This window comes from Etheostoma spectabile, chromosome 4 (assembly GCF_008692095.1).
Source record: "Etheostoma spectabile isolate EspeVRDwgs_2016 chromosome 4, UIUC_Espe_1.0, whole genome shotgun sequence".
Taxonomy (NCBI): Eukaryota; Metazoa; Chordata; class Actinopteri; order Perciformes; family Percidae; genus Etheostoma; species Etheostoma spectabile.
Genome location: NC_045736.1, coordinates 7739156 through 7764173, shown reverse-complemented (window position 1 = coordinate 7764173; position 25018 = coordinate 7739156). Strand labels below are relative to the sequence as shown.

The following is a 25018-nucleotide window of genomic DNA, read 5'->3' as shown; positions in this document are numbered from 1 at the left end:
ACTAGTCTGAAAAAAGACATGTCGCGGAAGTAAAATTGCCCCAAAATGTCAAAATTGACCAGTGCATGAAAACAATTTTTTGGAAAGATCCAAGATGTTATAATAGCGTTGTAAAAACAGTGTAAAAACTTTCATTTTGGAGAAGCTCTTACTAAACAGGCGAGGAGGATTGCGATGCATATTCACTTGGGGATGTGGCATCACCGCAGGGTGAATGCTGAGATTTCCTGCCAGCCATCACAACGGTGATGTTGCTCAGCTACACAGCATTACAGGATACTTGCATTCAAACAGTGTAAACCTGCAAAAACAAATCTCACCTTTAATGAGCCCCTTCTCTTGCAGCGCCTGCAGAGGAGGTCTCTTTAGGATCAGCTTCTTCAGCCGGGTCTTCACTCTCTTCCTCTCTGTGTTCTCCAGGTTGGATGCCGAGCGAGGGACTGCAGAGGTGGGAAAGTAGGAGGTGAAGGAGGAGGAAGAGAAGGAGGACGAGGAGGTCAGTGCGGATCGTTGGGCTACAGCTGGGCAGGAGAGCAGATGAGACGGGATGGTGGTGAGGATGAAAAGCGGGAGGGCCGGGTGACGGCGGAGGTGAGACAGGACTGACGGGGGGATTATTTGCCACGGGGGCCGTGTGAAAATATAAGTAGGCTGGATGGAGCAGAGAATGGAGGAGAGTATAGAGGGATGTAAGAAGCCTGTGTGGAAGTTTAGAAAAAAGAAAGAGTGATGATGATGGATCGAGAGTAAATTGAGGTGGAGACCGGGAGGTTGTGTGACGCGAGGAAGTCAGAGTGGAGCGATGAGAGGCATCATGTGGTGACAACTTACGCGACATTCTCCTGTCATCCTCGTCCCCGCTGTGTTCCAGCATCTCCACGCTGCCCGCTCGCCTCAGAGAGTACTGCAGGACGTTGTCTAACGGGTTTTCGCGGTCCTGAAGGGCAGGCAGGGTGAAATAGCGCTCATTGTGTCAACTGCATCACAACATACTGCTGGGAAGTGGCTTCTCAGAAGTCCCACAGAGAAACATTTACACACCGACATTGAAACCTTAAGTTTAATAATTAAGGAAAAACAACATTTTGCTTTAACCTAGAGCAGGGGTCTTCAACGTTTTTTAGGCCAGTGACCCCTAAACTGAAAGAGAGACTGAGTAGAGACTCCCTTCTGCATATAGTCTATACAACTGAATTGCATATTAAAATGGGCCAAAAGGATAAAAATAAATTGATATTATTTATACACCATGTTTTAAGGAGGTGTGTTCAGTTCAGTAAAAGGCTGCGGTGAACATAAACCTTACATATTGAGTGTATGACACTATTTTGATCTAAAGGGAAACCATTTTACCACTAATGTAAGTGGAACATTGAAAGTAAAACTCTGTGTGTGTTGTGTGTCTCACCAGCCTGTCGATGACGTTCTGGATGGTGTTGTACCACTCTTTGATCAGAGAGTCTGTCTCCGACTGCAGCAGAAACTCGTTGCCCGTCACTGTCCTCAGCTACAACACACATTTACAAATCAGCTCCCCAATGATGATTACTTTTTCACACGTCTTAAACAACTAGTTTGCAAGGTGTTAAGCTCAATTGTTTGCACATTTCTTGATGTTAAAGACAGTAAAAAACATGATCTCCCACATTTCACTGGAAAATTTATTTTTACTGCTTCCTCTTCCTCACTGAGAGTCATTGTAGAATAACCGGGTGAAAGAAAGTTTCCTACTCTCACTTCCGTCGCTGATAAGGAACTTTTTCTGACAAAAGTGTTTTACTACTTATTTGCTATTGCATTGGCTCACTGTACATCAGCTCAATTTAACAATTCAAATTAAAGGATCACTGAGGTCTGACCAGTTTTGTAATGCGTAATAATTTCTTGATTTCTCAAGAATGAGAGTGTTTGAGGTTGATCAAATGATATCTTTTCTTCTGTGTTTTCTGATTACTGTTACTCCACTTCTTTCCTACCTTGAAGACGTTTTTCTTGCTGGACAGGTTGTTGGCCCAGTGCAGTTGTGCTCCTCTTAAATCCACACTGCTCTCAGGACGACTGTTTCCTGGTCTCTATTTATAAATAAACATGTACACGCGCACACACACACACGCGCACACACACGCTCACACACACACACACACACACACACACACACACACACACACACCAACACACACACACAACACCCAACACACACACACACACACACACACACACAGACACACACACAGACACACACACAGACACACACTTTATGAACATGTGAGCTGATGTGTGACATGGAAGAACGTGTGCCACCCAGCTGTGTGCTCATGTTTTGGCAAAGCTACTGATCTTTGTGCAACCAACCAGAGTCAGCTGGCTTAAAAAATTGCTTCACAATTTTCAAAATTAAAATGAAGATGGAAAAAAAAAAACATGTAGAAAAACTGACATCTGCACATAGAAAATGACTCACAACAATTGGCTTCGGATTTCCAAATTAAGAAATGTGCTTCATGGAATGTTTTCCACTCAGTTTTTAGTAATAGTATGCAGGGAAAGAAAACACAAATTTATGGTTTTTGCAAAGACATCACCTGGACTAAAATCACACAGAGTTGTCTGAGCTCTTACCCAGCTGGAAGGTGTCTGTGATTTAGGATCTTTAAAGAAAACCAGACTATTCCCGACCAGCACAACCCAGGAAGGACTCCAATTCTTCCTGCAACCCAACAAACACAATTATACTTAACAGATTCAGCCCAGCAAATCATACACTATATTCATACAAACAGATGCAATCCTAAGATAACTTTTGTCTTTCATGGGAGCAGCCTCAAGACGCCTCACCTCAGTTTCCGGCCTCCTTCTGCAATCTTTGTCTTGTTCAGGAGGCCGGCTTTCTCCAACTCCTTAGAACACAATAAAAAGGGGTTTAAAGCACAATATGCAATATCCCTCTGTGTAATACACTGCATCCTGGCAAACCAGTTTTATTCGAATGTTGCATCATTAAAAAAATAGCGGGAGGAGCTCTTAAATCTCCCACTGCGGTATGGCCCCGTTTAAGGTGCAAGGGAAAAGACTGAATACAGTATATAAAGACCGTGAGGAACAAACTAAGTTTACTTCATTTTAGGTTTTGGAATATTCACTTCTGAGATTGTATTTGTTGTGCTCAAAGAATGAAAGAATTATCTGTGAAAAACTCAAGTGTGTTTATTCCAAAACAATTACTCTGATAAATCCTAAGACCTCGCTCTGGGCAGTTTTCCCTAGGTTTCTTTTAACTTCAGTAAAGTAAAAAAGACTGAGAAGGTGCAATGCACTTTTAACAATATCTGCAAATAAAACCCAAACTATCTAATTGACTAGTTTCCCCTCTCGGTTACTAGGAAAGTATTTTCTTTGTGATAATAGTGAGTTGCCCCTTTAATATCTGACTAAATACAACAGATGAAGCTGACAAACTCATAAATAATTTTCAACATTTCTCTTGGCCTATTATCATTCTTTATCATCATTTGCCATCACTTTCTAGAGAATCAGTATTTTGTCAGAACTGGATTTGATTTGAATTTTTTTTTATTGGTATATGAAACAGAACTAGTGAAGACCTACAGGGTTGGTAGAAAAGCCAGAGCTACCAGACCTTTATGACCACTGCCTTGATTTGTTGTTGCTGTGTGTTGGGGTAACAGCATGGCTGCCAAGTTCACTAAAAAGGCTGGTTTGGTTGTAGGATTGATTTTTGTCTCATAATTCGTTTGAAAAGGTGTTGGAGGAGAGAAGCAAAGGAGACTTCAAAAGTGTTTTCAGTATGAGGTTTAAACACCCTCTTTATGGTGGTTTTAGTAGTTTAAAAAGGAATAGTTGAACAGCTATGGATACCCAGATGCTAAAAGAAATTGTGTGCCCAAAGCTGTTTGTCAATGCACGATATTAAATCAATATTTAAACGATTATACTACTAAGAAAAAAAGCAGTGCTTTCTCACCGGTGTGCAGCCATCGCTGTCTGGAGAGCTCTCAGGAGACGGAGGCTCCACAACGATGTTGGTCACATTACAGGAGTAATCTCTGCACTGCTGGACCAACTGAAAGACAGGAAGTGAACATCATCAGCGGTGTTCACTTGTCTGCATATGTATATGGGCATATGTGTCTAGTGTTTTGTGTGAAAACAGTTAAAAGTGTATGCATTCCCCCTTCCGTCTGCATGTCTGTGAATACTGTACACCTTCAATACCTTGCCGTTCTCAGGTAGGATCATAGACTGGGAGTGGCTGAGCTGCTGCTTGACATCATGCAGAGAGGCCGAGGTATGGCACTGGGCATCGGCATTGCTGAACGACATCGTGCTCAGGGTGTCAGAGGAGACGGCGCGCTGCATGCTCTTTACAGGGGTTAAAGGTTAGGGTCAAACGATTGGGTCAGTGGTGGGCAAGGGCAATCACTAATTTATTGCGTGTGAACAGAAAAATAAATACAATATGCTCCCATTGTATTTTAATGTCAGGGGATATTGTGAGCGCTGTTAAGTGTTTTCTTATGAATACCTAGTGAGACTATAAAAGAACCGTTTCCTCTTTATTATATGTACTGTATAGTTAATCATTTAGCGCTCTTGCCTTTGCAATTACAATCACAAACATGCAACAGTGAGGAGCAACAGGAAGGTCAGTAACTTTTTGAAAATTAAGCATGCAGTTTCTCTCCTTAATTGTCAATACTCAGATGGCAACACATTTTATGGGAAATTTATTTTGCACTTTAAATACAATTCATGCAAACAAGCATGCAAAACATAATCAAGGAAGACATTAACTCTTATACTTGCACTACTGGACCATAGGTTTTACAATTTAATCTGTGCAATAAGACTGCATATTCAAATAGTCATTAGTATAAGTATTGACAACACAAGCAGCAATTTGTCCTCAATGCTGTTTTATTCCCATCTGCTGTTCCAACTTTTCATTCAATGGTATGCCTAAGACGAGGACCTTTGCTTACTAGTGGGACTTTTTTCTTATTGATTCATTTGATGATTGCTTTGTTTCGCTGACTGATAGACAGCAGAGTCAATAAACCCTCTAAAATAATTAGATTAAACAGTGCCACAGTCAAGGCACTGGTTGCTGGCTTGAAAATCATTTTCAGCATTAGGTTCAAAAGGGTTTCTTATTTTAGTCTGCTCTCAATTCTCCCAGTCGATAACACACAGTGGTAGCCACTATGAAACCTTCTGCCATTTCAGATCAATTCTGAATTAAGCTGAACGTATTTTAAACAATTCCTCTCTGGGGAAGAACGACAATGCAGTAGCAGTGCATTGTCAGTTTACATGTATGAATTCCTAATATAAAGTGAAAAATTCTGGCGAGAAACAATAAATACCACAATTATGAGTGATTATACTGAGAAGAAAATGGCAAATGGGGACAAACTGCAGTGTTCTTGAGTTGTTTTGCTTCACTTTACAGCAGCAGCAGTGAGGCAGATGCATGTATGTGCAGCTATACTTCACAAGCCAAATATTTACAATTTACAATGCCACACACTAACAGCTACAGGTGTGCATTGTCGCATACAAATTCCCACAACTTCAACTTTTCATGTAGCAGCATCCATATTTAAGTACCTTTCCCAATCCCTGTAACCTAGTTTCAACAATCATACTAAATATCTGTCCTAATAGTTGCCATCTTTTCATGCAAGGGGGATCAGCACTATGAGCCAAATCTGCTACTTTGCAAAGAGGAGGCATTTAAAAGGGCTTTAAACCAAGCACACCCACACCCCACTGTGATGCAACATGTTGCATTAAAAAAACTGCTTGGGTAACGACCTTTCTTTTTACACCATGAGTTGCTATTTCACCACCTTAATCTGCATAAATGCTGATCTCTGAGAATCTAAAGAGCATAGCTGGCATTACAATAATGTATTCTACAGTAATACAGTGGAGATGCAGTTTTTGCAAATCTAACAATTCTAGTTCATTGATTTTCATGAGGAAAATACCCTCCATCAAAAGCCCTTTAAGCATTCATAAAAAACACTTAGGATTACCCTCCCAGTCAGACATGCAACAAGAATAACAAAGAAAGAGTTTCAGCTTTTAAAAGAAGAAAAGGAAGTCTCTGTTATCTATAGATAATTATGTACAGTAAATGGTTCTGGTGATAGATGTGCAAACATAACATGTTGCAGGACTTTGTCTTAATTTCAGTGACAAAGTCAAGGTGGCAGACTACACCACCAGAGCTGCATAGTGTCCCATTTTGTTAAGCAAATGCATCCTGTTGTGTTGTGAAAATATGTAAAACTAGTAAAGTGCGCTTATCTTTTACGTAACTCTTTGACAAGTGTTTTTTTGACAAGGTGAGAGTCAAGGGGAAAGCGTTAGCCCTCTGGCAATAAAAGAGTGTGGCAGGTAGAGAAGAGTTTTACCTGTTTCATCTGCCAGCCACCGTCAGTTCTCCTCTGGTGGCTCCCGAAGAGGAAATCAGGTGTCAACTACAGAAGAGAATGAAAAAGACAAAGAGACAGGACACACAAATCACTATTACTTATATTTTATTCAAATTTTAAAACACCAACCTATAGTTTTGTGAAAACTAGACTTTTCACCATTTGTGCAAAAAAATAAATTTGATCCCAAATAGCAGAAATTTGGGTAAATTTCACACCTACATGTAAAAACAAGATGCTGACAAAAGTTTTCAGTAAAGATAAGACATGAAGACCAGGCTAACGTTCACACAAACACCGAAACTACTCCTCTCACATCCTGCCAGCTAAAAATGCTCCTAGATTTACCACCACAGAAAAAAAACGTTCACACAAAGACACACACACACGCAAACCCATATTCAACTGAAGTTAATGAGAGGCCATTTCTTAGTAAGACTGAAACACAAACTGCATAGTACTTGTTTGAATCAGGCATGCAGATTTTTAGTTGTTGAAATGGATCCCACATGTCCTCATAAATACAGTCAAATGAGCTTGTGAGAATGACAAAGTCAGTTGTAGCACACCTGACAACAAAAAGCCAAATAAGCTATATTAACATAACAGCCACATGAAGCTAATTCAGCTCAAATTAACAAGTCAGGAATTCCACACCAATAATGACATGAAAACAACAACACACCTAAGTATATGAGATTGTGTAAGAAATAAAAATGAACTTACAGCATAGGTGCTCATTATCACTAATCACCCCGTTATACAATCCAGGACAACTCTTGTTTCTGACAGCTTGTTTTGCCGTCAAGTTTGAGTCCTTAGCCGCCTCATCTGGGACTTTTTCTTTTGAACGTCAGTCTAAAAATCATTCATCCGTCCCTCTTGTCTCAGCGTGCAACTACTTCCCCATTCTAGAGGGAAGCTGCCTTTATCAGCCGGTCCAGTCACTCTCTTGTACAGCAGCTCGAAATAATCACACCAAAACGTTGAGAACATTGCCACACTAACTGTCACTGTCCAACAGGTTTTGTTTGTAAGTTCATAGGCAAAGACAATGTGGAGGCTTTACTTCAGTGAAAGTACCATAATGTTTGAATAGTTTAAATAGCCTAATCTTACTTAAGTACAGAAGTATTGTGTGAAAAATATAAAAGTATTCACGTTGAATAACAGCACCTTTAATGCTGTTTTATTGCTGTTATATTACTCGATTGTTATTACTGATGCAAAGTATGTGGAAAGATAATAGTAGTTCAGCTAATTTGACTAAATAAACATAAAAAATATAAATTATGATTTGGTAAAAACAAAAATGTCCACATATTTGTATTTAAGAGGAAATAAAATGCACACAAGTAGGATTAGAAATTGTGTGATCTTCACTATATTTAATGTTACAATAACCCAAAAACTACCGGCTACAACTCGACAAGACACGCTTCAACCAACATGAGTCAGTGATTACACCTTAATGACGCCTGCTGCTGTTGAGAGTGTGTGGAAACTCATGAGCATATGAGCAAGCAGAGAAGTTAAAATACATGACTGAACGTTATGGATAATGCTAAAAACGCCCAGCTTCATTCCCCTTTAATAGTAGTTGTTAAAATGCAAACTTGACCAATCCTACTGAAAAAAAGAGACCAAGCCTAAAAATCAACAATTCCAGGATCACTACATGTATTGTAATTATTGTAACAATATCTACTTTTGTGTAATGAATAGTTTGAAATATTTAGACATATTAATTAACACCTGGAACATGATTGTTGGTGTTGATAAAGAGGTACTTGAGCTCATTATGTTTTATAAAGTGATGATATGTATTCCTTCTGAATCTTCCAAATAAGTAGGTAAGTAACTATATCTGTCTAACATTTTCCCATTAGTGATTAATCTGTAGTTTATCTCAACAATCGATTGATTAGTTGTTTGGTCTATAAAAGGTCATACAACTGTCTCGTTTTGTCTGACCAGCAGTTCAAGAACCAAAGGAGTTGGTCAGTCAGAGAAAGGAAGGAGTCAACATGGTAAGGGTTAAAATGTTTAAAATAAAAATAAAAATCTAGACCAGAGAACACTGTGTGCTAACAAGTAATATGGGTCACCCAGTTTTAAACACCTGGGTCAATCACTAGTGTGGCATGCAGGATGCATTATATATCATTGGGGAAGTTACTGTCTAATTTACAGTATGTAACATAGAATAAAAAGTGACACATATAGGTCGACAGAAAGCATCTCAAACGAACTTGATGGGGAATCACTGCTTTGATCATGTGGGTATTATTTTTGATGAGCAACATTACATCTGAAACACTGACGCAACATTGAGGCAACGCAACCTTGAGATGCAAAATCTCTGACAATCTGGATCAAGCAGCTTGCGTCGCTTTACGTAGATGTCATCATTGATTCAATTCATTCACTGATGGCTGTTACACTGATGGCATACATTCTCAAAACCCTAACACTTGAAACACCAGATGTACTTCCTCACTCAGAGCTTACAAACCCTCTCTTGTAACATCAAGTTTAGAAAAAATGGTGAAATGAATGAAGCAGAGCAAGTTTGACTACGACAGCATCTCAGAGGTCAGAGAGGGGTTTAACGCTGATGAAAGGTTTCAGTGAGCGGTTTAAATTTAGCAATGTTTTGGATTTAAAACACTCCTCATTCTCCCTCTGTGTGGCCCTAATGGATTCTGCTCATCTGCATCAGATCAAGTGGCATTATGTTTATATTCTCTACAGGGATTAGCCCAACAGAAACACCATTTCAGATGAAGTGTGTGTGTCAAAGAGAGAAGTTAATAAATAAGTAAATGAATAAATGAATGAATGAATGAATGAATGAATGAATGAATGCATGAATAAATAAGGCGGTGAGTTGGTAAGTAAACAATGGGGCAACTAGAAAGATGTAACACCCATTTTTATTTGGCCTAGCTCAGCATTTCTCCCTGCGTTTATCCGGAACACAGTTCAAATCTGGAAACCTGAACTGTACATAGATTTGTATAAAAATGGGCAGACGTTGTGTGTTTGTTGTCATCTAGCTGTGTGGTTTGTTTGGAAATGTTACATAATAATGATTACTTAATAATAGCAAATGCTTACATGGCAGGACAGAGCAATAAGTTAAGAATACATAAGCCTCTTGACAGTTCTGAGGAACCAAATGAATGATGCTAAAAGCTGTCTGTGGTTAGTTACGGGTGAGGGTGGAAAAAACAACACAGAGCAATTAAGTCACGTGTCATCGGTACGCAAGTGTAACTGCTGTTATTCATTGTGTCAAAGAAAACATCCCAAAATAAATCCTGTGATTCCAAGCGTTACAGGTGTTTCAATTGACAATGCAGGTGATTTAATTACGAGACTAGGTGGTAAAAATGTCATCAGGGAGGCTGAATTTGACCACTTCTCTAGAAGTACAGTAGTCTTACCCTGTGCATTGTTCCATTGCCAGCTTCAGGAAGTGGTAGCGACAGATGGCTGGTTTCTCTGGGTAATGTCTGAGGTTGTAATTGACCGGCCTGCCAGAGAAACAGAAATAAACTAGAGATAATCTTGCGATGGAATATATTTCCAGCACCCATCACATCCATCTTTCAAATGGGCTTTTTAACTCAACTACACACCTGTAAAGTTTAATGATATCTTGCAGGGTTGTGATGCTATCGCGGTGACCAAATCTGGCTGCAGACAGACACCTAGCAAAGTACTCAAAACTGCTTCAGTGGAATTTCTCGCTATAACCTGCTGTATGCTTATTTGCCTTCTTGTGGAGAGTATAATGAGAAGATCAAAACTTCATTGATGTCTGTTAAATGTGCAGCAACTGCTCTGCCAGCAGCCAGTGAAGTATTAGCAAATATTTTTCTTGTTATATACTTTTACACTTTCCTATATGCCTTTTATTGGGCTCCCTCTGTCATTGATGACTGGCAGTATCAATGTGTATATATGTTTCAGGGGGACTATAGACACTGAATTGCCCTATGGGGATAAATAAAGTATCTGTAAATGTATCATTTTACTTTTCGGTTTTGCACAGGTAAGACAAATAAGATATGTGTCAGTGAGCTTTAGAGGTGCTGGTGACTGTTTTTTGTTACATTGGACAAAGCCAAGCAAGCTTTTTCCAGTCTTTATGATAAGATTAGCTAACTGTCTCCTCGCTATAGATGTATATTTAACAGACAGGTATGAAAGCGGGATCATCTAACTCCATGAACAAACTGATAAGCCTAAAGTGTCAAATTATTCCTTTTAAGCTGTCAGTCCATAGCAATGACCTTGGCCATTGACTATGCAGTATTTAGTAACTTTCTAAGTGTTCAAGTTCAATGTGACCCTATGCCAAAGTAAGAATATATAGAATGGCTGCCACTTAAACTCATATGAGTCTCTCCGCGTGCTGTAGACTTCAGCTTCCAGCAGTAGAACATGTCCTGTGATCACTGTCGTGCAAACCTTATAAAAATATGCAAGTCATGGTCTCTCTTTGAAGCCTTATGACATTCTTTGATTAAAAATGTCCCTTTTAGTGCTGATACAGACTCTTTTATTAAAACACCCTGACCGTTTTCTCTCCCCTCATTGAGAAAGAAAGATTTCATCCAGCCTTGAGAATGCCTTCCTTTTTTTTTTTTTTTTACATGTAATGCAATTTTAGTGAAAGACAAAAACGAAAAACATGGATTAAGCCAGAGTAACAAACAGTGAATCAACACCAGTGATGTTGTGTGCCTTACCTTGTTGGGTGTGTGTCCACGGGCCCGGCGAGGGGGTTTCCAGGACCTCTCCTTGGTGATGCTGTTGACGTAGTAGTATCTCCCTGTGGGCAGGTCAGAGTACTGCTCCCACAGGTCCATGACCCGAAGAGGCTGCTGACCTGGAGCAGGTTTAGGGGGCTCTGTGAGCGACAGACGTTTTTCTGGCTGCACTTCAGTGTATAGAGGGGAGTCCTTCCAGGACAGCTGGGGCATATAGGACTCTGCTGGGACCTTGCAAGCAGAAAGAGTAAAGAGGGAAAGGAGATGGAAAGAGAGGCAGAGGTGCATTTGAGTAAATTGTGCATTTGTTTGAGACTATTTTCAGCTGCGGATTAATATACATTTGGTAAACTAATGAGTACTTATAGCAGCAGGATGGTGTATGTGTTACTGACTATAAATAAACTTAAATTCTGCATGACGTATTGTATTGAAGGAACATGTCACCTGGTTCCCCCTGTGGCTGTCTTTTTACAGATATTTGTACAAATGGTTGTTTAGGGTACAGAGGTAATTGATATATAAGAAAAAATAGAATATTACCACACACACACACACACACACGCCCACACACACACACTATTTATATCAGTCAGTCAATATATCAGTCAAATAAGCTTGACTCCATTATGTCAACGAAAACCTAATCTCAGTGTGTGTAAAGAAGAGACAGAAACAAAGAGAAAAAAATAAATCCCCCCCGCCTCTTACAATGGAATAGCCCATCAGATTTTGGATTAAGATTTATAGAAAGGCATGCGCTCACCCAGATTGAGAGGACTAACGCAACAGCTACAAGAGAGGACATCTACAAATCCAATCTAATTAATTGAAAATATATACGTGGAAGATCATCTTTCCACGAAATATAGCTAAGACAAATATAGCTGATTGATTGGCTAGCTTATATAACACAGTTGTTTCAGACTGAGGGAAAATGGTGTGTATTGATGCATGCATGTGTATGTATTGTATTTTACTCCAGGGGGCAGCACTGAGTCTTGAGCTCACCTTTAGCCTTCTGTCTCACAGTTTTTTTGCTGTTTCCCTCAGTGGTTAGATCAAAACCAGTTGTTTCTCAACAGGGTCGAATGGGCAAATGGCTTATTAAAAATATGATATGCAAAGCACTCTTACATTCAGTCATTTTAAATTATAACTTTGGAAAACTCCAATGACGGGTTTCCAGAGAAAAGCCAATTGTCTTCTACTGGAAAATGTCACACCTACACAATACTGGCAGTGATTGGCCAAAGACAAGTAGCTTGTTTTTAAATCTAGTTAAAGTATTAACAAATATGGTAATAAAAAGTGTATTACTGACATCATAATCGGTTTGTTTTTCCAGAACAATGAGCACAACCATTTTGTCCTGTGTGTGTGTCAGCAGCCTTTTCATATTTTCTTTTTCAGAACAGTTAACTTCTTGATCTATATCAGATTTGACCTTTATTCCAGACACTTTTACTTCTAACTCTTTATATTTAGGTTTGATATTCTTTTATTCAGAGCTGATTATCATATTAATTGGGATTTCACCACAAAATGGCATTAGCAAGACAGAGAAGCTTTATTGATAGACCAGAGACATGAAAACTGGCCAGTGCTGTATGGTAAATAAATTGTGAACTTTTATCAACTTTTATACACGTTATGGTCAAAAGTATGTAGAAACCCCAGTCCACAGTCATGGTATGGGTTTAAGGTTCCTTTGCTTCAATTTTACAGCAAACAATGTTATTTTAAACGGCAGTGTTTCCAACAGTTTGGTAAAGGCCAACATTTCAACATGACATTGCCTCTGTGCCCAAAGTGAGGTTTACCTGACCTTCAGCATGCAACACCATCACGATGAATCTGGGTGGGAGCCAGGCTTTATCGCCCAAAATCAGTGGTTTACCTCACTACTGATAAAAAGGAAGCAAATTACTGCAGCCAGGTTTCACACATTTTGTGGAAAACCTTATCAAAGGCAATAAAAACAACCTTTAAATAAGGTCAGTCAATCAGTCCGTTCTATCTCTTTAAATCCAAATTGGATTTTGCCCCCTTTAGGAGTAAGATTAAATCACATTGAAGTTCATCATCAGTGTGGCAGCACCTAAAAAAATGGCTGACAAAAATGATGAGTAAGATAGTTTTTGGGATGAAAAACAGTGGCAGCAATTATCCTGCTTACTGGTATTAAAAGCAAACAAAAAAGGGAGAGCGAGAGAGAGAAAGACAGAGACAGAGAGAGAGAGAATAAAGATGAAAAAAGAGCCCTGTCATTTCCACTGAGATCACAGCTATCCAATGTCGAAAGTCTATGGTGACTGCACGGTTCAGTGGAAGCAAAACTGGGCTGTGGGAGCTTCCCTCAGCTGACAGACAGATAACCTTCAGTATTTCTCTCAACAACAATTCCTTGTGTAATACCCTCTGATGTAATACAGGGAAGCTCCGACGTCACCACAATGCTAACTTGATTGCTGCTCTAGGAGGATTATCGAGGTCAACTACAGACGTCAATCAAAGACAACCTCTGCTATCAGTGTTCTGGTGGGATCTCACACGGTTTATTTTAATCACTTTTTCAGTTGTTGTAGAATTATTTGTTTCCATTTGAAAACGCTTCTCAGATTGAATGAAAATGAAAAATATTTCAAAACCCTTTTTTTTTTGTTTCTTAAATTATACCCTGCACAGTCACAAGGCTAAAAACTACCAGATGGTTTATTCTTTTGGGTGTTATGACCTGTAAATCCACCAAATTAGAGATTTTGCCAAAGAGAGGAAATCAACATGAATCTAATCCCACACTTTCCTAAACACCAGAAACATCAAATAGATTTGTTGTTCTGTTCTTCACACCAATTAGGATCAGGAACAGTTGATACAGTGGTTTGGCCTTTTTACATTTTCCGATGAGTAACTGCTGGATGTCAGATGAAAATATCCATCCCCTTAAACATGTAAAACTTAACGAAGTGGTAGGTTGGACTGAGGTTGTCAGTTACAGTAATTGATGACAGTGTGTAGAGCACGTTCATCCCAAAAACTTTTAGAAGTGTTTGAATAATCTGTTTAGTAGCTTTTACCTTTTTTTGTACTTGCATGCTGTAAGCTAATTTCAGATGGACCTTCTGTACAAAACTGTGAAATAGAGCTCAGTTTGTGCTTTGTTTCAAGGGAAAAGCACAAGATATGGTGCAGGACAAGATAGGGGTGTAATCACACGTTTTGTCACGATAGGACATTACATTGATTCTTTGGACAACGATATCCACTTTATAAATATAAAGTGGGGATTTTGAAATAAAGGCCAATCTTTAGTCTCTCATCTCAAGTGCTCATATTATACATATTATAGAATAGGTTTAAATGGTTTGAATTTTCAAAAAACATATTTTTGTTATACTGCACATTGCTGCAGCTCCTCTTTTCACCCTGTGAGATCTCTGTTTTAGGTACAGAGTGAGGCATCTCACTTTTGTCCCCTTCTTTGTTCGGACATTCGCACAGACACAGCACCTAGGTAAGGACAACTGGCTAATCAGAAGCAGAGTGTGAGAGCGTGCCATGCTAGCAGCCAGGCGATTATAGCATGTGTTACAAAGTGACCTACGTTCGTCACAGAAGTAGAGTCTGGACTACAACAGAGCAGTTTGGAGCGGTTTCAGTTTTGAACAGTGTTTTTTTTGTTGGAGATGGTAACTCACTTTAGGGTGGACTTTGGGCTTTTTCACTTTGGAAACCTATAACGTGCACAAGAAAGATATATAACACAATAAAGGAAAGGGAAAAAGGCAAAAAGCATAATACGAGCACTTTAAAGATAACGATAAGTATTGATATTTTCACTTTGTATCGATAATATTGGATCTTTGACGATCGATATATCAACCCAGATCAATGTATAGTTACAGATATCTCAATGAGATAATACACATACTGTATTATTTTTTTTTAACTTTGTTGTGATAACTAAAATCAGAAAGAGTTTTATAAATAAATTAAATAAACACTTGACATGACTACTACCAACTGCTAGACATGAATATGTATATGGCTAAAACACCACTGGGCCAAAGGGTTACTCAAACACTAAACCTATTTTGGTTTATACGTATGGAAACTGGTATTTGTCAACTTTGGTGTTATTCTCCTATGTTTGTCCAATATGACTATTTGTCACTGTCACTTATAACTTCTACTCACCACATTTTTAGTAAAGGTTTGGGAAACATGAATTTTGGCTTGAATACAACTGTAGAGAAAAAACATGCAAGCATCCTGCAGCTTTCTAAAATACATACATTTTACATAAATAATCTAAAATACCAGCTGAAGTTAACAAAGATAGTAGTGAATATGGAATAAAATTTGACAAATATAATGAGAATAACACCCATGGTTCCAAATACATTACAGTAATTCCCCTTTACGCTCCAGTGTGGCTCTGCTGTGTGAACCATCTGTTTGAGTTACATCTGTTGGTGGTTTGTAGGCATTGCTTCTTCGTACCTGCAGATGGTTCTTCTTGCAGGAAGCTCCCACCATGTCCCACTGGCTACAAGACTTCTTGGGCATCCTGTGGTTAACACGACTGCTGAAGCCGCCACCCACCTCATCATACGGGTTCTCCATCAGGTTTTCAGGCAGGTTGCTGGAGCTCTGGCTCCGAGTGATCATGGGGACCACCCTGGGGTTTGGTGGTGCAGTTAGTGGTGCCGTGGAAGCTGTGGGGGACCCAGGGACCATGAGGTGTCCTGACGAGGAGGTGGGAGAGTTGGGGGTAAAGGTGAGACCAGACCAGAAGGGCAGGGTCGGGAAGTGGCCTCCACCTGTCCTGGTTTTGTTTTCCAACCCCTGAAAGGCACTGTTGGAGTTGAGGTTTTCCATGGAGTGGAACATGGGTTTGTTCACTGAGGAAGGAAGGTAAAATCAAATCATTAAGAAACATATTTTCCTTCTACACTCAAGAGAAACATTAACACACAAGTTTGTGTTATTTTTTTTAACTCTTATAATACAGAATTCAACGGAAAAACACACTCTTCCTTTTACACTTTACCTTGACACTGTTCACTATAGGCTGTCTCTCTTGGGCTGGGAGAGAGTGACACCCTTGGCAGTAGCCTGCAGTTGGAGTTCAGCGAGGCAGACCCGACCAGGTGCTGTGGCGAGGGCATTGGTGCAATGGGCACCTCTGTCACATACGTGGCAGGAACATACAGTGGCTTTGTTTTACTGGCCGCGCCAATCCTCCGCACCTGTCAAAGAACAAACAGATGCTTTTGCTATTTTCTCCCACATAAATCCACTTAGGTCAACAGAGCGTCAACAAACACAGCTGAGGCCTGAATGCTTTGCATAAATGTGTTATGCTACAATTCCTGTGACAAAAATGACAAAACCCCATAATTTACAGTTTAGATTTACATAGTTTTTTTACATAGGACTTTTTGGTCTCATTGTCTCGTTTTCTAATGCATTTATTTGTTGTTATTTTATGATTTAAACCATGACATGATGGATATCATGTCACCTCTGTCAGAGACTTTGGATAGAGTGTAATTACACACACGTCACAAGGAAGTTGGAAAACAACATGGATGAAAAGAGTACGATCTGATTTTATTATAATCCAAATGTAAATAATTTCTCAATTTGAATTATGGTATAAAATCAAATGTTTGATAAAGAAATGTATCCATATATTTCAACCCTGTTTAACGTGTTTCTTCATTATAATGAACATAGACACAGCAGTTTATTTTAAGTTGATCACACAGTACTATTGCCATAAATACTCGCAAGAGCACTAAATCAACGGCTAAAATTAGCCCACAACAAATGCACTATTTACTCCTGTTTGAATAACAATTGAATAAAACCTACAGTGCCCAGCTAATTTTGGAACTTATTTAGCTTTTTGTAAAAATTTAAGTGTATGTTGGTGATTAGTTTTTAAAGATTTATGTTTTCAGTAAGAACAAATGGTAAATATTGCTTTGTGTTGAGAGATGAATGACATGGTAGGTTTCGGTCTTTTCGTGGAGTTTGTTGACAATAATAAAAATACTGAATATTGTCAGCATTTATTTATTTATTTATTCCAAATTCAAACTTTGAAACCTCCCTTCAGAAACCTAGAGTCAGACGCAGTAGATGCTATGTCCGTGCTTTTCTAAATATTTGGTTCCACCGAAACAAGACAAGCTATAGATGAACTTTTTTCTCACCTGCCACCAGTCAGTGTTGGTCTTTTTCAGGAGAATAAACCGTTCGCCCTCCCTGATGCAGACCTGCCGTCCATCCGCACCGCGGTAGTTGTAGTCATACTGGGCCTCGAGGACCACTGTCCCACTGGGGACCCCACAAACTGTCATGCTTCTGGGAGTCACAACAGGCGCTGCAGCAGGCTGCTGGTGCCCCACAGAACGCAGCCAAGTCCCAGACAGCATGGCTTCTCACACTGTCCTGTTTAGCAAGCTTTTCTGGAAGCAAGCGGATGGTTGATACTGGTGATACTGGTTGGATTAGCACAGGGCAGGTGAGACTGGAGCCAGACCAGAGCCATGCTCTAAAAACAGCAAAAATGGACAGAGAGGTACAGAGAAAGAACTTTTAGACAAAACAAGATATTTGGAGACATTTAATTGTATTACACAGCTTTAACTATTTGGCATTATAAACCAAACAATTTCAAACTCACTCAGTTTCTGGTGGAAAGTTCGATGAGAAGATTGAAATTAAAGCTAAAGCCAGCAGCTGGGTAGCTAAGCGCAAAAAGGAAAATGGTAACCCGTCTCTGTCCTGTAATGCTCAATAATTAACATGTGTCTGTTTAATCTGCAAAAAAAACTAAGTGTAAAATTCCCTGGAGTTTCTGCTGGTTTCCCAGCATCTGCTCAGAGCCACAGTCTGCTAAACTAAACTAAGCCAAGCCAGATATGAAAGTAGTATTCATCTTCTCATTCAACGCTTACAGTCTATCGGAAAGCCAATAAAGGCTTTAAACCATTAATTGAGAGCATAATTTTCAGTTGCAGCTTTATTTGCAAATAACAAAAAACCCTGTTTGTGGAAAAGTTTAAACTTTATAATGACTGACTGCTTTGTACCAAGAGTCCTTTCAAAAAATACATCTGAGACTAAAATACTCTAATGTGACTGAAGTAGGGCTGCAACAAATCTTTTCATTATTAATTAACTTCTTAATATATTTTTTATCAATTGATTTATTATTTAGTCTATGAATTAAAACTCAAAATACATAACATTGTTAATAACATCAAAATAAGCAGCAAATCCTCAAAGTCAAGATATTGGAATGTGTGAATCTGGTATTTTTACTTCATATATGACTCTTAAGTTTATGCAGACTGAATAATAGGTTAAAGTTTACAGACAGAAGTAGCTGACTGCTTTTGCCAATATTTGCAAATGAATAAACCCTTTTTTTCCCCACTTCCAATTTCAATGTACTTGACAGAAATGAGGATACAATGTCACTGCAGATATATGCACACCACCACTTTGTATTGTCCTTTCATCCTGGTAGAACTAAGAGACACGTGTGTGAATAACTCATGCGTTTGGAGGATGTAAGGAGCGCAGTATACCTAAAATAGCATCGGTCTCCGTCTTTCCACCTGAGCCAGCATCCCATAGCTAAACCCCTGCTCTACCCAGCCAAGACCCGCTTACATAAGAACACCTCTAACTTTCTCCCAGACACACAAGAGGAGGGGCAGCAAACAAGAGAGATCCCAGAAAATGAATAGAGACAATGCTTGTTTATTGGTTTATAAAGATAAAAGGGGGCAGAGAGGAATTATGAATTATAGATAGACAAACAACAAGATGGACAAACTAAAGAAGAATAGTCTGAATGCCTGATGTACAGTATATACCAAGTGCAAACAGAGCAGATAGTCAGGACGACTATGTGGACAATGAACTAAATAGAGAAACTGAGACATGAGGGAATGGTTGAAGCTGGATGGAGCTGTGAGTCATGTGAAGCTGATGGAAGGGAGAGCAGGGTTAGCTGGCTGAACCTTGATAATCCCACTGTTATTAAAGCACAGACATGAATCTGTGACCCCCACCGCTACAGAGAATTACAGTGAAATCCCTCAATACCAGCATATGGGCTGAAGCAATGCCTGGCTGGCTACTAGCTAACACTGGCAGAGGGGAGCATTTCCAAAGCACTTCATCAAATGTAATGAATCAGAATAAATACCACTTCACGTTTGGAATATGTAAATACGGTAGACTAGAGATCTGCTGAGGTCACTTTACCACATTACACTAGTGGATACAACGGTCTTAGGTTGTGAGGTAGCTGCAACACATAAATAAATAAATAAATGTGTACGTCAAACATTTGGCACATCAACAAGTCTGTTTGTCTTTGTCAAACATTTTTTTAAATGTACATATTTATATTATACAAATATGTAGGACAAATATCCAATAAGGTAAAAAAAAACATGCCCCATAACTAATGAGAGAATCAGGTGCACAGAAGAGTATTTATCGCAATTTGATAAAAAGTCAGATTGTGTGTAATGTGATTATAATAATATAGGTGAAGTTTGTGATCACTTGATTTAGAGCAAGAATATGTATATTTTGTTGAGTAAAGGTAGTAGGATACATGTTTTACTAGTAGAGAAGAGTCAAATATCTCAGTTATGCAGCAATATCTAATTAAATCTTGCTAACATTAGCCACCATTCAGCAGTGTTTCCTTTAGGATTTCTTTTAGCAGTGGGGCCAGGTCGGTCGGGGCCGCCACTACAAAATTAACATAGAGGAAACATAGAGAAAATTACTGGTCATACCAGACAACGTAAAAATAAATGAAGAATTTTTCATTTTAATTTGGCCACTTCTTCATTTTTGGAAATGCCCCTCCTTACTGTCTTCACTTGCATTTTTTGTGACATGTCGGTCACAGGACTGATCATCTTTGTTTATGTTTATCTATGTTTGGTGCTTTTGGGTGTATGTCAGACACTAAACGTAAAGGAAGGAAACAAAATAAACTGCAGCGGTCTGTAAAATTGTGCTGTTTTTCAATTTATTGTTGTGTTTTTTCTGTTGATGTGAAATAGAGAAAGCTTGTGATGCAAGAGAAATTTCAAAGTGTCATCTGATCTAAATAAATGCCACTGAGACTTTGTTTTTTCACTTTCTCTAGAACAAAGTGAAAAAAAAAATATTCTATTGATTAGCTAAATTTTAGTTATAATGTTGGTGATTCTGGTGCTCAAAAAAAGGTCTTCTAAAAACTGCGATTGAACTAAGGAGGGACAGAGGCAAAAGTCAGAGGTACAAGGCGAGAAAGCAAACAGGAAACTGCACACACACACATCAAAGTTCAACCATGGTTTGGGTCATATCCTCTCTATCTTGCCCTTTGTTTTTCTGACATAAAACATCTCAGGCAGTTTAGTTACAGCCTATAAGTGTTGACAACCAATAGAGTTTGTCAAGGATACATAAGTGACGCTGAGTTGCCCTGCTGCCCCATCTGACTGCTGTGTGAGTAGGAATTATTACTTCCAAGGTGAGCCTTGAAGCAGAGAGTAGTAGTTGTTTTTGGGTTAACAATCCTGTTGTAGAGCTTCAGTAATGTGTAATTTACTATTTAGATGTGCAGGAAAGAATTACATCAGAGCCTGGGATTAAGGAAAGGACAAAACAATACACAGCAGTGCCAATTCATACAACCTGTCCATGATATTAATCATGAGTTCTTCTCCCACACACAGACAGGAAGAGCACTTCTGATATTGCTTGCACACCTGTTTTTCTTTTCCTGTCTTTTTTCATTGCTCAAAACACAGAACAAACAAATGATAACAGGGTACTGTGGGGGTTTCCCTTATTGTATCTAACCTAATATTTGAGTTAAGGCTCATTTGCTAGATTTTAATTTATTCACCAGCACAGGAACAAATGTCCTTCACAGGCATAGGAGCCTTTATTGTGTCATATGCAAATTAGGTTTTTAAAGCAGTGTTAAAGTCCCTGGTTGTATAGTTCAGAGTTCAGGCTTTGTCTACAGCATACCGGAAGTCAGACATGTTGTAGTCCTTTCTCATTCTATGACTCAAGATTTTATTTATTATTCTTTTGTCTGATTCATAATGTTTACTTGAATAAAGACGGATACAAATGCTGGCATTATTTTACCACAAATGGCTAAATCCATCAACAGTGAATATGAAAAAAAATGAAAGAACAAGTTTTGTCTAAAACAAATTAGGATTAGGAAAAATTAGGTCAGACTGTGTTTCCATTTAGAGGTCAGATGGCAGTGGAGAGGGCACTGGCATCAGACACCCAAACACACAGAGAGGCCCATATGGTGTCAGGGACAGACACAGGCACCCTGCCATGGCTGGGGACAGGCAATGATCATTTGTGCCAGGGGCTGAGGGCACAGGGCTTATGTTGTGGTGTTAATAACACAAATATAGAGATGGAAGAGAAGACATAGATGGAAGGAATGACAAAAAATAGAAATTGAATGAAATAAGAGCAACAAAAGACTGAGGAGATAAACTTGGAGAGGGAGAGCCTCATGTAATGTGTCTGCCTGCCTTTGCTTGAGTTGTTTCACTCCATCTCAGACTGTGTGTGCATGCAAGTCAGACTGAGCTGAAAAAATGGAGACAATTTGTGCATGCATGCGGAAGAGACACACGCACACGGTCCTGAAGTAAGAGAGTTTCTAGTCAACAAGGTCACCAGCTCACCCTGCAGTCAAATCCGTGAATGCAACCCCATCAATAAACCTTAAAAACAAAACCATTGGAAAATTAACTTCTCTCGTGCCCTTACCCCTTCATGCAAATAAACCATGATTGAACTTCAGAAAGAGGAATATATCAGCAAGAGTGAGAAACAGAGCGAGAGAAGTCCTGTGTGCAAACCAAACAAAAGCAAGCAGCAGCCGAGTTCATCGATTGAGCCGTCGATCTATACTCAGAGCTGGCTGATCAACAGTGCCACTGACATACACAGATACACCAAACAGTTAGCACATCCACCACATGGATGTTAGCAGTGGAGCAGAGCACATTGTGTTAATCTACTGGAGTTAATCTGAACCATTCTACCAGATAGAATGGTCAGTAACAAAGGATGGGATGCACCAACATTTTACATTTTCAGTCAAATCTACAATCCTGAAAAGCCACTAGATTAAATACTTTAGGGATTATAGTCCCTCCTGGTAATGTTGCATGTTTTAGTCATGCATTATCCAAACCCTACATACAATTTAAGATTTACTTTCTAATGGGCAGTCATGGCTTTCTGCTGTTCCTATTGGTTCCTAAAATCCCGTTAAAGCTTGCTTGAGATTAATAATTTAACACAGTGAACATAAATGTTCCCCTCCAGACATGTTTTATATAGTATATATAAAAATATCGGCGTTTGAATAATAATTTGGTTGTAAACACACACACACAAAAAGTTTGATTACTCTGTTAAAAATTCTTAAAATGTATTTTCCGTCATTACAAATGTTGTTCATTGTTCATTTCAAAAGTTTAAGCGGACAGCGTGTCTCCTACTTCACAGAATAATCCATTTTCAGTGTTTGTGTGCTGAAAGTTTCAAGACGGTACAGAGAAACTTTTAAACGTTAACCTCTTTAGCAGATGAACTCTTGGCACTGCAGCTGGATTCTATAGATATCATATCATATCAGTTTGTGTCCAAACCAATCACCAATCAGCATACTGGGAAGAACCTACTGGCAGCTACGGGCATGGTTCATGTGTGTGTGACGACCGTGACGGTTCCTTCAAAACAACTATTACAGACATGATAGGCAGAAGGTTCATCCAATCACCTGCTAGGTATTTTTTGAAGGTGCATTATCATCACATTGTGCCACAGTTGGGAGGAACCTTATTTGTTGGCAAGTTCAAGGACACGTTGAGATCTGAGTAAGGTATAAGAATCATATGGTGTTACTAATATGTAGTTTATGGGCTAAAGCATGCATGCAAAACCACCTTCAGATAATTTTATCATGACACCCTTGAAAATACCCCGAGACTGGAGGACATTGTGAGAGAGTGGTGATGAATGCAAATGAACATTTCATAAATTATATTGTTGGGGAATGAAATAAGCAGATGAAGAAGAAGCAGTTTAGAAAGCCTTTACAAAACTAGCTAAGGACACAGAGCACCTGTGATGATGCCAGACAAGGACAGTACCACAAGCGTTATTAATAAAATGACAAAGAAGCTGCAATGTTCCTCTGCAGCTCGATATCATTCTTGAAAAGCAATGTCATAACTACTCCAAATCAAGCTCATTCCGTCAATTTAACGACAAGTCACTGAATGACAAGTTTAGCTCCCACAGAGATTGCAAGGGCCGATCAAACTTCACCACACAGCAGCACGGGAGTGGAGTGAAACGTGTCGGTTGAAAGTTTGGTGTCATAGCCTATCCATATTCATTCCATATGTTTGAAGTGGAAAGAGGGCAACTTTATTAATCATGGCTACATGGTCTTCAAAGGGAGATGAGACATGGGGAAGAGGAGTATAGAGTGAATGAGGAACTTCAAAGGGCTTTTGCGTGTACTCCCACACCCGTATACACATATAAAACACACACACACACACACACACACACACACACACACACACACACACACACACACACACACACACACACACACACACACACACACACACACACACACACACACACACACACACACACACACACACACACACACACACACACACACACACACACACACACACACACACACACAACTGTATTTACATATGAATGTCTATAACCAAAGTGTTCGCAGGAAAATGAGTGAGAAGAGAAGTTGCTTCACATGATACACACTGTTCAGTAATTTTAATCACCACAAAATAAGTGCAACACTTAAAGCTAACAGGACTGCTGATTTAATATCTGTGTCAGCCAAACAGCTGCTGTGAGTTCCTTACAGTGGCATGAGCCGTGCTATCTGTGCATGATCTTTATTGATTCACATGCCAACAGGCATTGTCTGGTTTGAGCCGCCCCTTAAAGTAATGTAAGGATGTATGAAGTAAAGCACTGCATGTGTGTTCACATCGCACAATATGTGTAAAAAGGAGTTGTAACACAGCAGTATGTCTTGGGATTAAAAACAGTGCCTTGAAACTTTCCTAAAATCAATGCTAAACCAAACCATGAGTTATGAGACTAAGCTACACCTGAAATAGAATAAATGATCACAAAGTGATATTTTGATGACTCAAGACGTTATATAGCCTATATAGGCCCCCAAAACCTGTCTCAGAAGACTTTATGATACAACACACTCTATCCTTGCGTCCTCAATTGCAAATAACTAAAATAAAAACATTAAAAAAAAATCTCTTTTCTGTTATTAACTTTACTATTTTAAACGTTTGGCCTGACATCAGTTCACTCTGAGCCTGATAAGCAGTTCTGAGGACAGCCATGTGAAGGAGCATTCACTTTGTCTATGGATGTACAGTTATAACTAATAGTGCTGATGTCTCTCTCTCCATATAAGACACATGCCTCAAGCCAAAACAGGCTTTCATCCTCCCAAAGCCATGCATTATTGATGATTAGACCAGAGAGACACTGAAACACACACACACTGCTTTTCCCAGTGTGCCTGTGTGAACGTGTGTATGAATGTATTTCTCTGAGTGTTTGTTTGTGTGTGTGTGTGTGTGTGTGTGTGTGTGTGTGTGTGTGTGTGTG

General features: G+C 39.2%; 1 protein-coding gene across 4 annotated transcripts in view; it reads right to left on the bottom strand.

Annotated features, from left to right (window-relative positions):
- Positions 1-25018, bottom strand: part of arhgap9 (Rho GTPase activating protein 9) — a 41466-nt gene that overhangs the window by 10740 nt on the left and 5708 nt on the right. For 2 of the 4 annotated variants that reach the window (XM_032512529.1, XM_032512531.1), the window contains exons 2-15: positions 17470-17810; positions 16299-16497; positions 15749-16149; positions 11222-11473; positions 9911-10000; positions 6441-6506; positions 4234-4380; positions 3983-4081; positions 2836-2897; positions 2620-2707; positions 1977-2072; positions 1409-1507; positions 832-937; positions 321-440 (exon numbers count right to left, since the gene is read on the bottom strand). In XM_032512529.1, coding sequence (XP_032368420.1) covers positions 321-440; positions 832-937; positions 1409-1507; positions 1977-2072; positions 2620-2707; positions 2836-2897; positions 3983-4081; positions 4234-4380; positions 6441-6506; positions 9911-10000; positions 11222-11473; positions 15749-16149; positions 16299-16497; positions 17470-17691 — 2047 coding nt within the window. In that variant the 5' untranslated portion in view covers positions 17692-17810. The remainder of the gene's footprint in view (positions 1-320; positions 441-831; positions 938-1408; positions 1508-1976; positions 2073-2619; positions 2708-2835; positions 2898-3982; positions 4082-4233; positions 4381-6440; positions 6507-9910; positions 10001-11221; positions 11474-15748; positions 16150-16298; positions 16498-17469; positions 17811-25018) is intronic. The other 2 variants (XM_032512530.1, XM_032512532.1) reach the window with 2 other exon arrangements.